This window comes from Danio rerio, chromosome 25 (assembly GCF_052040795.2).
Source record: "Danio rerio strain M-AB ecotype USA chromosome 25, GRCz13ab, whole genome shotgun sequence".
In the NCBI taxonomy this organism is placed as follows: Eukaryota; Metazoa; Chordata; class Actinopteri; order Cypriniformes; family Danionidae; genus Danio; species Danio rerio.
The window spans coordinates 39,492,501-39,506,289 of record NC_141045.1 but is presented as its reverse complement, the minus strand read 5'-3'; the positions used below and the strand labels follow the sequence as shown (position 1 = coordinate 39,506,289).

At 41.5% G+C, this 13,789-nt stretch overlaps 1 protein-coding gene across 2 annotated transcripts in view; it reads left to right on the top strand.

Annotated features, from left to right (window-relative positions):
* wwox (WW domain containing oxidoreductase) overlaps positions 1-4,983 on the top strand; it is a 343,773-nt gene extending 338,790 nt beyond the window's left edge. For both annotated transcript variants that reach the window (NM_200913.1, XM_087310524.1), the window contains 1 exon segment: positions 4,223-4,983. In NM_200913.1, the coding sequence (NP_957207.1) occupies positions 4,223-4,414 (192 nt within the window). In that variant the 3' untranslated portion in view covers positions 4,415-4,983.
* Positions 4,984-13,789: the final 8,806 nt, after the last annotated feature.

Sequence of the window (13,789 nt, the reverse complement as noted above, 5' to 3'; positions counted from 1 at the left end):
AAAGCAACATGCAGCATCTGTGTACTTCAAAAGACGCGCGGCCGGACACACACACACAGATAGAGAAACACACACACAAACACACACTGGAGTTAAATGGGGAAGTTCGCTCGCTGAATTTCTGACTACAGCCTTGGCTTTCTTCCTGCCAGTCTGTGTGTGTGTGTGTGTGTGTGTGTGTGTGTGTGTGTGTGTGTGTGTGTGTTTCTAACAAGCGTTCTGTCACAGTCTTTGCCAGCTTGAGCTACAGCTGTTGATTTGGCTCCTTAAATGAGCCAAAGTCTTTGTACTGTTTGTGTATTTGCGTCTGTTTAAAGACTTGGCCATCGGTGCACATCTCTCCGAGCGTCTGCCAGACGATCTCCTAAACGTTGGCCTGCGCTTCTTTTCAGATCTGAGATGCTCCTGCACTATTTGAAGATAAAGCGGCCGTCCATTTCATGTGCATCTAACAGAAGTTAACTTCCTGCCGTCGCGAGTGAAGTAGCGTAGGATGGTTTCTTCAGCGAGAGGAGGGACATAAAAGACCAGTCTGGAAACATTTGAACTGCACGTCGGCTCTAATTCTGTCTGACATGTTTTTCTTTTCCCGTGTATCTTCAGCCCTCTTTTCCCCAAGACAGTTAAAACACCGGGGATAACCAACCATCCCTGACAATTAGACGCTGATCGGCCAGGCGGAAAAGTGCAGAGCATCTGTAAGACGTGGAGAGTCATTTGTTTTTGTGTAAACAATCAAACCCGAGGGCATGAATGAAATAAACACACAAGGCTCGAATGGGCAGGGGGATGGGGGATGTTTTCGTGTGTATACACTCTCAGAAATAAAGGTACGAGAGGGCAGTACCTATAGAGTCCACAGTAGTACCTCAAGGTACATATTAGTACCCAAATGCACCTTTGAGGTACCAATATGGACCCTTGAGCGCAGGGGTGCTCAAACTCGGTCCTGGCGGGCTGGTGTCCTGCATATTTAGGTTCTAACTCCAGTTCAACACACCTGAACCAGCTAATCAAGCATACTAGAAAGCTCCAGGCAGGTGTGTTGAAGGATGTTGGAGCTAAACTATGCAGGACATCAGCCCTCCAGGATCGAGTTTGGACACCCCTCAGGGCTCAACAATAAGGACTAGTGTGACAAGAGTGCAGACAGGATTGTTACTGGCCCGATTCATAGCGCCTTGTCACAAAAGTTGCCTGTGACTATTTGTCAATTACAGTCCTAGAATCGAGAAACAGTATGTGCTTTTAAGCTACCTTCTCTGTAATGTTGTAAACACCATATTGCTTTTCGGTTCCTCTTATCTGATTGGATGTTGTGAGCATTTTTGTAACCTTAACTTTTTCTTTTTTTGGTGGGGCCAGTGAAAATATTGGCAGGGCAAGTAAAAATCTGAACCGTTGGCCCAATCGGGCCGGTAGAAAAATTTTTTAGCGTTGAACCCTGCCCATGTTTTAGCTACGATTATGCACCTTTTGAACCGGTACTGCCCCAGTGACAGCTCTCGTACCCTTATTTCTGAGAGCGTACGGCCCAAATGAGTGGTTTTTACATTACATGAGAACTTTATTCACGAGGCGTCGAGGATGGAATTGCTAGACTGGCCTTTAGGGGTGTAATGATTTATCGTGGTACGATTTATTGCGACGCAAAAATGTCACAAAATGCATCGTGGCGTTATGACGATTTGATTACGATATGACGTCCGTTTTCTCTTATTAGTTGAGCTGTTTGCACGTGAGCTACGTTCCACCTGCTGTCGCACGTGAGTTCAGATTGCAGCAGCAGTAATGTTAGCAGACCAAGATGAGTGGAGCTGAAATAGAGGATGGCCCATCCTCTCAAAATCAGACGTCTGGCAACATTTCGGTTGTACAGTCATTGCTTTAGACTCGTCCGCTTTTTGACACGCATACTGGGTCAAACATAGCCGAAGTTTTAAAGTCTTCACAGTGAATTACATACTTTGCACAGCGACATGGACACCTCCTAATGGTGTTGAAAGAGTCACATACTGTATTTATAAGGTACAATTCACCCTAAAATATCATTCTGTCTTCATATAATGATGTATTGGCGGCCGCAAAATCACACATGACGTGAGCTGACCGTGAGCTGTTACTACAGAGGGCGGACTATGACAGACGCGCACGTATGGCAAGCCGTTTTAGCATTTAAACCCTGTTCTGACTATCCATAAATATATTTAGAGATAATTATGACTAGTCTAATTATAATTCGACTGGTAAGAATGACAATTAGAGATATCTGCAATTACAATTGTACTAGTACGAAATCAGATTGGAGATATCTGCAAATATATTATGACTAGTCATATTCCTCCATTGACTTCCATTGATAAATATTTGCAGATATCTCTAAACGAGTTTTGACTAGTCACAATTGTAATTAGAGATAGCTCTAAATAAATTTAATTAAATATGAATTAAATACCTGGAAATGTGGATTTTGTTTGCACACACAAAAAACGCAAGTGACCAAGCAAAGCCTTAAGCTCTTACTGTTAAATTCAATTGAATAGAAAGCTTATTTTTTTGCACCTTTACTTAAATTGTTCCTTAATTTTGTCTCTGTCATTTCAATAATATTTTTTAAGAAGTTTTTAAATTATTTTTTATGTATTTCTTTTGTTTCAACTTGTTAAACTGAACCTTCTTTAAGAAAATAAATTAAACAGGCCTGTCTCTGGAAAATAAAACAGTTTACTTGGTAAAATTTGCATTTCAGTTTAATTTTCAATTTTTATTCCAAATATCGTGATACATATCGAATCGTGAACATTATATCGTGATACACATCGTATCATGAGCTTAGTGTATCGTTACACCCCTACTGGCCTTTGAACACTGGCTGAACTCCATAATATTAAAGGACTTAAGATGTCAAAGCTGAATATTGCGATGATTTGTGTCTAGTTTAATGTGCAAAGATAGCAATTGGGAATTGTTTAGATGGTCCAGCATGTCAAATGACTACCTTTAGAAACCTCGACATCTGGAAAAAACAGATTCAAGTAATAGCTTTAGAGTTTTCCACACTGAAAGCCTACAGTAAGTGCTAATAATGCAGATATATGCTGGGTTCACACCAAACTCAAAGCACCGCGTCACTCGCTCTAGTGTCCCCTCGTGAATTGTTTACTTGAGTTCAATTATTTGAGCTTGTGTGGTAGACGCATGTTCTCCGTCATTCACCTGACGATAGTTCCCCTCTATTCATGCATCGACTTTGTGTCATTTACTTGTGCAGATAATTTCACGTTTGGTGTGAACCCAGCATTAAGTAATGCATTTTGTGCCTGTATTTCCATTGGTGGTCAACAAATTTTATGCATTTTAATAATGTGATGACTTCAGTGTGTACGGACCTTAGCAGAGGACACTGCATTATAGAGGATAGCGTGATATGGGATATGCATGTCCAGCCTATCTTGAGTTTCTTTCCATTCGATATCTTTGTGCTGAATCCCTTTTTATTAGGATTTAAATCTGTTTGTGTGTGTGTGTAAGTGCAGACGTGTCTCCAGCAGTGACAGAAAGTCCCCATTGACTCTGTGACATCCAGAAATCCCTTTGACATGAGATGAATAGACAGTTTTGGCAGGCTGCCCCACAGTCGTCTTTACAAGACTTCCCCAAAGCACTTTTTCTGCTATGTACAGTATCTACAACTATACTGTTTTCGTATGTGTGTGTGTGTGTGTTGATCATTGTCTGTGATTCTTGGCAGGCGTACAAGAGATATACAATAAACCTGCCAATTGAGTGCTTCCCAGTTCCAGTTTCTGAGATATTATATCCCGTTTTTCCTACTTACAGTAGAAATACCGGCAAGTGCTTGTCAGTTGGTCAGTTGTTTTCCTGCTAAACCAATGAACCCTAGAGAAGACGCAGCTTGAGTCCACCTTTTATAGAACTTGCCAGAATTGAACACTTCCAACCGGCTCATCCCGGCGGTTTCTAGACTAGTATTTGGCAGGTACCTATATGACAGCATGCAGATTGTTGACAGACATGTGTCCGATGTACAACTGGATCTCTTTTGACAAGCAGTTCCCCCATCAGTTCCAAAAGGGGACGAAAAGCAAGTTTCCAATGGTTAGAGATGTCTTTGGTATTGCCTGACCCTTTGAAAGAGCATCACCTGCTATTTTTTTTCCACCTGTCAGCGCTCAGACATTGTCAATGTTTGTTTTCACAGCAACAGGGAGCGGCCACTACCGTCTACTGCGCTGTGGCTCCAGAGCTGGAGGGTATCGGCGGGATGTACTTCAACAACTGCTTCCGATGCCTGCCCTCCCCGCAAGCCCAAGACCCCGCAGCTGCCCTCAGTCTGTGGGAACTCAGCGAGAGGCTCGTCCAGGAGAGGTCCACCCCTCCTCAGGTGCTCTGACAACACACCAACACCGTCGGATTCAGGCTTAGCATAATCATTGTTTTGAAGGAGCAAGAAACGATTATAAACTGTACAAGGACATTGGCAATCAAGCTCGGAAGTTATCTGGGAATCGGAAGCTAGAACCACATGGGCAGGGTCGTCTACAGCAGATAAAGAGATGCAGAGAGACAGCGAGAGATTCAATTCAATTGCGTTTCTCTCGTTCTCAAAGGCAGGCGTAGCCACTCAATCCCGCGTTAGGGTTTAACTAGGTCTAGATCACTCTATAAATGTCTCCTTAACAAGCAATAACGTTTGAGTTGTCTTTAGAGGGAGAGAAGAGGGGCTCGTCTATATGGTTTAAATGGACACTTGCGGGAATACAAACACTTGTTTGGAGATCAGTGTCAATCTTTACGTCTGCTGTACAGATAAAAATGTTGAATAAATGTTGTAACCCTACAAAGACATAATGCGGGAAATGTACAATTTGTGAACTATTTACAAATCGTGGTGTCTTCACATTGCTAAGAATAGGCCTGTATTGATATCCTGTACACAATATACATGATGCTCTCCTGAAAGGATGTGAATGCTGTTGTCTTTCTTTACGCCGTCTGGCCTCTTTTTATAAAACCCTGGGCTAATGTGAAGTATGATAAAACAGCATCTGGTACGAGGGCCGTCAGCGGAGATATCTGGAGGAAGATCCTTTTTTTAGTGTCCAGATTGCATCATCAAACATGCAGGGATGTTTCCTAATTTGCTTTTCGTCGCGAGCGAGACGTCTGACTCGAAATCGTGGGTAGAGTCGATAAAAGGGGATTGTGGGTAAGGCTGAGGAACGGCACTCAGGTTGATAAAGGGTTTGTGGTTTCTCTCGATCCTCCATCATCTTCCTCCTCACCGTGGTCTTCTTCAGGGGTTGATTTTGGAGAGGTTGTGCTTTGTGGCAGTCTTGGAGCCGTGGGTCACCCTAAGCCAGAAGCGTTCCAGTGTTGCACTGTCTGTAAAGGAAGACAAAGACACAGCTGATTTAAAATGTTAGCATTGTACACCATACAGTACACACTACGTCAATACCTCCATTCAACTGCACTCGTCAAGACTAAAGACAATCTGAAGATGCCGGACTTTAGCACTGTGTACCGGTGTAGTAACAACCAAACAAAGGCAGAACTTTTTATAGGTAAGATTTCATTTTTGTATGTTATTTTTGTGCTTAACAAGTAACGTTATTGATGATAATACAGTCACTTACTGCACTCACCATCAGGCAAAGTAGCAGCACCTTGCACTAAATTCTAAGCTTATGCTAGTTTTGTTGAATAAAATCAGCAAACAATGTAAATAACGTATGACAAGACGCTGTGGTGCCATAAACTTGTATTATTGTCGACTAAATGAGGTAACGGCTAGTTTTTGAAGTAACTAATAAGGGTGCCTGTTAACATATCATTATAAATATATGTGTATATATGTGTATATAGTAGCGCTGTCAAAATTAACGCGTTAACGCATGCGATTAATTTTAAATAATTAACGCGTTAAAAAAAAATTATAACGCAATTAACGCAGTTCAGGTTTTTTTTACTTCCTGTTGTGGTGGACGTGTGTTCAGCATGTAATAAATGTGGATAAGACCAAGGAAGCACTTTTTGAAGGCAAGTTTCAGTATAAAACAATTAGTTGCATCACAGGTTATCCAGAGTTTCATGCAATTTCGGGTGTTCATGCAACTTTCGATATCTGTTGTTAGTTGATACCGCATGGCGAACAGAAAGAAAATCCTCCGCATTTCGTGACTCGGTGTTCCTTTAAGGTAATAAAATCACTGCTTAGGCTACACGGTAGAATTTTAATAAGAGTATTATCTTAATCATATTAAAATCGTATTGGTGTCTTATGTATGTAAATTTACTCAGAACGTCTGGTGAAGTCGCGAGCTGTCAAAGACAGGGCATTACTCTGCCTTTCAGCATGCGCCCTCCAAGTTTAGCGTGTTTCCTAATTAAACGCAATGAAAGCGTATGCTTCGCGTCGTGTCAGAATCCTCGTGAAATACAGTAATACTTTAGGATGCTTAGTTTAAGCAAATTTGATGAACGTGTTGAATCTGAGGGGAGTCGCTCCAGTATGGAAGGCCGTTGGGGCCAAAATGTCTGCAGCGCAGTAGGGGCGAGAGGGGTGTGCAATGTATTTAACGACCGGATTGCAAGAAATTATCATTAATTTGCGGGCATTTGGGACTCTCTGTGCACTTGCAGGATACTCCTAGCAACTGGATGAATGTAAAGGAGGATTAAGCTAAATTGTTTATACTCTATAATTAATGTTCTCAACTCACAGCAATAAAACTTTACAGTGAGTGCAACAGTTTGTATTCTATAGTTTATTATTATAATTTTTCATTTTCCATATCTGCAATTCCTGTATTTTGGCATTTTTTGCAGTCCACTTAATATCCAACATGGAATCAATGTTTTTTTTATTGGCATTGATTGTTTTGAATTTAAATATTTTTGTCTTGCGTTTACATTAATTTTACATTTAAATAGCCAAAATTACAAGTTTTAGTATTTTAAATGTGATTAATCGCGATTCATTTTTTTAAAAAGGTGCGATTAATTAGTTAATTTTTTTAATCGATTGACAGCACTAGTATATAGCTATGGCTCCAGATGGCCAGTCCTCCATTGCACCTTGGTTTCACATTCATTTCAAAGGAGCACTACCCTGTACTAAAATGGCAGCTCCATTGACGCATTCCTTCCAACAGACAACAACAATGTAGGCAACATCTAATGTAAAAATCTATGATTGTACAGTCATATCAGGAAAAAAAGAAACATTTCAGCATACGCTCTGCTTCCCAAACTGTCTGCATCACATCTTGCATTGTTTCTAGTGCTACAAAAACTGCTAACATCGCCAAGAATCTAACACCAAGGTAAGGGGTTTTTAAATGATTAAATAAAGTGACTAATTGTTTTTATTAATGACTCTAAGGTACATTACAATTATTGATATTGACGAATCATTAAGACCTTTAGCTAAATAAACTACTAATTTGCTGTTTATTATTAGTAAAGGCTGGTTTATACTTCTGCATACCCCTCTCTGCACCTCTCAAAAAATGTAACTACATGTTGCAATGACATTTAGCGCAAGTTCTGTGATTGGTCGGCCTGGTAGCGCTGACCGAGAGCTGTGCAAACCCGTTGGAGTGAGTGTTTACATTTGCCGAGTCCTGTGAAGAACTCCAATCGAAAACTTCTGCGTCAAACATATGGTCCGGCACAGCACTCATGCAGTCGCATAGCCCTCGACATGGAAAAATGTAACAACACATTGCAACGACGCTTAACGCAAGCTCTGTGATTGTGGGCGGGACCAACAGCCACACAAACCCAATGGAGCGAGTGTTTACAAGGGTCGAGTCCTGTAAAGGAGCTCCAATTGGAAACTTCTGCGTCAAGAGCACACGTATGGTCTGGTGCAGCCTTGGCGCAGTCGCATAGCCCTCACCATAGCTGACGCAGACGCTGATGCGCACCTCTCAAAAATGCAACTACACGTCACAAAGACACTCAGCACAAGCTCTGTGATTGGTCGGCTTGGTAGCGCTGACAAGTGTGGGCGGGACTGAAAGCCACGGGAACCAGTTGGAGCGAGTGTTTACAAGTGTCGAGTCCCATGTAGGAGCTCCAATTGAAAACTTCTGCGTCAAGCGCACATGTATGGTCCGGCACAGCCTTCGCACAGTCGCATAGCCCTCGCCATGTCTGACAACAATACGTCACAACGACACGCAGCGCAAGCTCTGTGATTGGTCAGCTTGGTATCGCTGACAAGTGTGGGCAGGACAGAGAGCCGTGCGAACCAATTAGAGGGAGTGTTTACAAGTGTCGAGTCCCATGAAGGAGCTCCAATTGGAAACTTTTGTTTTGAGTTTACCTTATGAATAAAATTGTTGCACGTCTGCTTCCATTTCAGAAATAGCCAATTTTAGCTACTTGTACATTAAGGTAGCATTAAGGTCATGGCGATTACTCGACCCAGAAGTATAAAACAGCCTTAAGCTAATAGCTTAGGGGTAGGATTTGGGATGTAAAACAAGATCAATAAGATCAAATCACGCTATTACCTCCTCACTTATTATCTGGCTATTATTAAATATGAACTGTTTTGGTAGTTAGCATGATCTTATTGTACCTGCCCAATATCTAAACCCAACTTCTAACATGCTGACTATTAATAAGCAACTAATTAGTAGTTAATTAAGCTAATAGTCTTAGTTAATTGCATGAATAGTGACGTACCCTAAAGTGTTACTGAACAATTTGTTGATAAACAACAGCACTAATACATGATGTATAAGCATAAGGTACACGCTGCTTGAAAACATTACGTAATTGACATTTTAAGTGGGGAACAGTACGCATTGTGATGATAAAAATAGCGAGAGTCTTTTACATCCCAGCTCCAGGGGAAAAAAGGACATCTCTAGGGAATTAAACCAAGAAAGTCTCCTCTATCTGGCGAATCAGGGGTGAATGAGTTTCCCAGGAGTGACATGAGCTGAACCCTTTCTCGCTTGTGTGTTTAGCGAGGCTTTGACCATGACCCGGAACAACTCCATAAACAAACCGCCTGTCACACGCATTACTCGCTCCAGCAGAGTAATTGACACATCAAGAAACCAATCATAAAAGAGACCCGTCCCGCCCTTTCACGCTTGTGCAGCCAATGGAATCAATAACCCGGACCAGCAAGACATGGATAAAAGCACCTCTCCAGTGCATCTCTGCAGCAGGAAATCAGGTGGCATTTCAACACACTGAGCTCCTTTAGTGTGCCACAAATGAAACATGCACAAGCTGTACAAAATGTAAGCGTGATCTCTTCCCAACCTGTGAATGAAATGTGCAACCCAGCATGTGATTTGAAGAACGGGGTTGTGTAATGCTCAGGGTACACACTCTCCTGCACAAACAGGGTTGCGTAATGTACATGTTCCCTTCTCGGTGCAGGTGGCCTATCTGTGTTTGCTCCCACACACACACACACACACACACACACACACACACTGTATTAGGAGACCATGATGCAATGCAGAAATTGCACATACACAGATTGGGTGTACGATACTGAAAGATAGACAAGGTGTTCCTAGTATTCCTCGTACATTTAAGCAGTGTGCAAATTATACATTGACTATTGGGTCAGCTTTTTGAGTAGTTTGGAATAGATATGCATGCTTCAGTGATCCAAATTCATACATTTAAATCAATTGCGTCTCATTGGTTAATTAAACTTATTTGAGTGTTCAGTGTTTCGAGAGATAATGAGCAGATTCTAACCTATACTGTAATCTCTGAGGGGTTATTTCAACATGTGTTTCTCTATTATATATATATATATATATATATATATATATATATATATATATATATATATATATATATATATATATATATATATACATACACACACTCACCGGCCACTTTATTAGGTACACCTGTCCAACTGCTCAATAATGCAATTTTCTAGTCAGCCAATCACATTGCAGCAACTCAACGCATTTAGGCATGGTCATGATCTCCTGCAGTTCAAATCGAGCATCAGAATGGGGAAGAAAGGGGATTCAAGTGATCAACAACATGAAAGCATGGATCATCCTGTCTTGTATCAGCGGTTCAGGCTGGCGGTGGTGGTGTAATGGTGTGGGGGAGATTTTCTTTGGGTCCATTAGTACCAATTGAGCATCAACACCACAGCCTACCTGAGTATTGCTGCTGACCATGTCCATCCCTTTATGAGCACAGTGTCTCCATCTTCTGATGGCTACTTCCAGCAGGATAACACCATGTCATAAAGCTCAATCATCTCAGACTGGTTTCCTGAACATGACGATGAGTTCACTGTACTCAAATGGCCTCTAGTAAGGTGTACCTAATAAAGTGGCCTTGCAGCTTGCAAGTTCTTGCAACTGTTTAAGTTTCATATGTGATCATAGGCATCTATAAAACACCTGTCTAACTTTACTTTTAGGCATTATGTAGATAAAAACACGTATTTTGCAAGAAAGATGTCTTGTGAACTCTTGCGGTGTCTACCGGTAGGCTAGATCTGCAGAGTATGTTCCTGTGATCATGCATTCACAATGGTATGAACCGTTATAGGGGTGGTCAGCAGTATAGTTATATTACTGTTATAGCTTTTTAAAATTGTTAATATGATTATGATTTAATCTTGCTTTGGGAATTAATCAGGGGTCAAAGTTTCCCATAACCTGCACCCTGCATCCAAGGGTAAAGAGGTAGTCGAAAACTACAGCGCTCATAAACAAACACTCCGTATGTATTTCGAATTGAGCGTGCGTGTGGGATTGGAGGTGGGGCGGCGCTCTATTTCTGGTTCCACTCAGTCTCTTCCCTGTTCCTGCTCTCTTTTCTTGTTCTATCTGTTTTCTCCAGAGAGGTAGAGAGGTCTGGGAGAGGTAGAGGCAGTAAAAGTGTCACCGTGTAATGAATGGGCCCCTGATGGAGGGAGAGAAAGAGAGTTGTTGGGGGGGAAAGGAGGAGGAGGAGGACGAGGAGAGACTGGTTGTTATTTGTCTGAGATTGAGGGAGGATAGCTAATGATGTGAGGCATGTAAACCTGAAGTGGCACTAAACCATTTGTGTGTGTGTGCGCGTGTGTGTGTGGGAACCGATGGGACTGTCCTGATCCTGGATAACGGGAGATAAAGTGGGAACACTGAGGTAGTGTTTCTGGGCCAGCCAGGTGTCACATACTGTATTGTTTGCAAATGGCTGAACATAGATAGGAAAGCTTCCAGTCTTACAAGGGTAGCGCTCGGCAAGGTCTTATCCCAGGGCACTGGGACAAGAGGGATTCTTGTAGCCCACATCCCCTGTTGTCTGATTTAATGTTTACTCCCTCTGTTGGCTCGCATCAAAGCAACACTTCTACTAGATAAAGGTCCAAGCTTTTTCCTACAGGTAAGGCCGAGGTCTGATCGGAGCATCTATCTGTGGGTCTACCAGGAGCGGTAGATCTGCACTTAAACTGCATTGATTTCACTCTGATGATCTATCGAGGTTATTGTAGTATGTTGGGGTCTGTTCTTTGTACCTCGCTTAAATGATCTAAGATGATTTGGCAGATCCTGGATCTTTTCATCTTGATAACTGATCTCTTGTTAATTTGGTTCTTCAAACAAGTTCGTGAATCAGATTAGAATGTCTGGATAAACTGATCTGAGATCTGTTTGTGTTGTGAAGGACAGATCTATCGATCCTCGAAATCATGATCAGCAATGCAACGATTGGCTGACGGTACAGCAGCGTAATGACATCATCTGATTAATATTCAATTATCCATGTGAGCAAAGTTACATCAAATTAGCAGCAAACCGTTTATTAAATATGACACGCAAGAACTTTCCACATTTGTTATGAGCTGCAGGCTTTACACTTTCACGTGTCAAGAGTATTCATCATGTATTTCAGTGCAAATCAGTGTATTTAGTTCTACATTTAGACAATATTGTCTATATTATAGTAGCCGTTTTTTAATCGGTGTAAAGAATAACTGGTTGTTTACAAAAGCGTTTTCATATTGGTAAAGGCGTCTGCAACTTTTGTGAAGCATCAAATCACCGGCATATTAACTATCAAAACATGTTTATGACTGCATAAATGTATTATTGCTTTAAAAAAAGTCACATATTCTGCATTTCTATTATACACAATTTGTACTAAAGCGATCTAAAAAGTTCATATTAATAAGTTTTCTCTTTGCACCACCAGGTGGCAGTCTTTGTACTTTCATTTCGAGGGTGCAGATTGCATACGTTTTATTAATATGTATAACTTTATTTATTTTATTAATGACTATAACTTTATATATATATAGTTAAAAAATATGTACCATTTTCCCAAGTGTATATAACTACTACTGTAAGAAAATTTCAGAATTGGGAACATACTTTCTGTATTATCTTTGCTTAAACTGAGCCGATCTAATCCTGTTTATATGAATTGAACCTGCTCCCGATCAGGTTTGACCTAGCAGAACTTTTGCTATGACAACAACTCTCGCATCAGCTTTGAAGAACGAAACGATCCTGGATCATGTCAAATCGTCAATATCCAAATCCAGCTAACTGAGTAATCCACGTACGAAGAACGGACCCCAGTTGTTGTTGTTGTTGTTGTTGTTGGGAGAATCTAAACATTATAGTTTTCAAATTCTCACAGGACCAACCTTAAAGGTGCACTCCACTTCTTTTTTGGGAAATAGATTCACTTTTATAACTTCCCTTGAGTTTCCCCAATTTTAATCCATTCAGCCGGGTCTGCTTGGAGCACTTTTATCTTAGCTTAGCATAGATCATTGAATCAAATCAGACCATTAGCATGTCGCTGAAAAAACTACCAGAGCTTTGATAGTTATTATTACAGAGTCTGAGTTATTAAAACCATCCAGTTCAGTAAGCTAAAAGTTCTACCACCAGACCTGGAGATCGCCTGAATGGACTCAAAAATAGTACAAGTCAACCCTTTCCTTTCCAACACTTGGCCAAGATTGACAATGGCCTGACCTACAAAAAGGACAAGCCTTCTCTAAATGCGTCTTAAATGAACAAACAAAGAGGAATAATAGCCTGCACTAAACGATGTTGACAGCGTGCCACAGGTGACGTGGCATCTGAGCTCTCTGCCTCGAGGTCTTGTGTAAATCTGTTGCCTCAAAGTTGGCTTCCGTTCTCCGATCGAGCTCCATCCTACCTTCGGGGACGTCTGGGTGGCCATCATTTGGGTTTTATGACCCTTTTCTGCCTCCCCAGCAGGAGGAGCAAATGCTCAGCTGGGTCCAGACAGACGCTGGTGATATTATTCTCCTCGAGGCTTAGATTGGCATATAACAAAAACAACAGCTTCGCCTCCAGCGCTGGGCCAAGTCTGTCCCCAATGGATGCACTAGTTGTTCAACAGATTCATTTTTATTCCCCAACTAGACTATAAACGGTCTGGCTGCTGGGAAAGATCCACTGGAGAAAAAGGCTTCAAATCAGAGAGTTTGATCAAGAGTGTAACAGCTTAGGCCAGCAGTATCTAAACAGTAGGACTGATAAGTATAGGTCAATCCCAAAAAGATCCCATCCGGCATGTCAAAGATCAAGAAGAACCCTTTAAAGTCAAAACCCAAGCTTTCTCTTTCAATTCCTAGGCTGATGTTTGTGTGAAAGCCTGCAAAATGGATCTGATCTGCTTCTAGAGTCATGCATGTCCTGCCAAGAAGGCCTTTGTGTCGGAGGCGGTGGAAGATTCATGAGTGGATGTTTTTCTCGTTTCTTCAGCGGAGCCTTATTGATCTCTG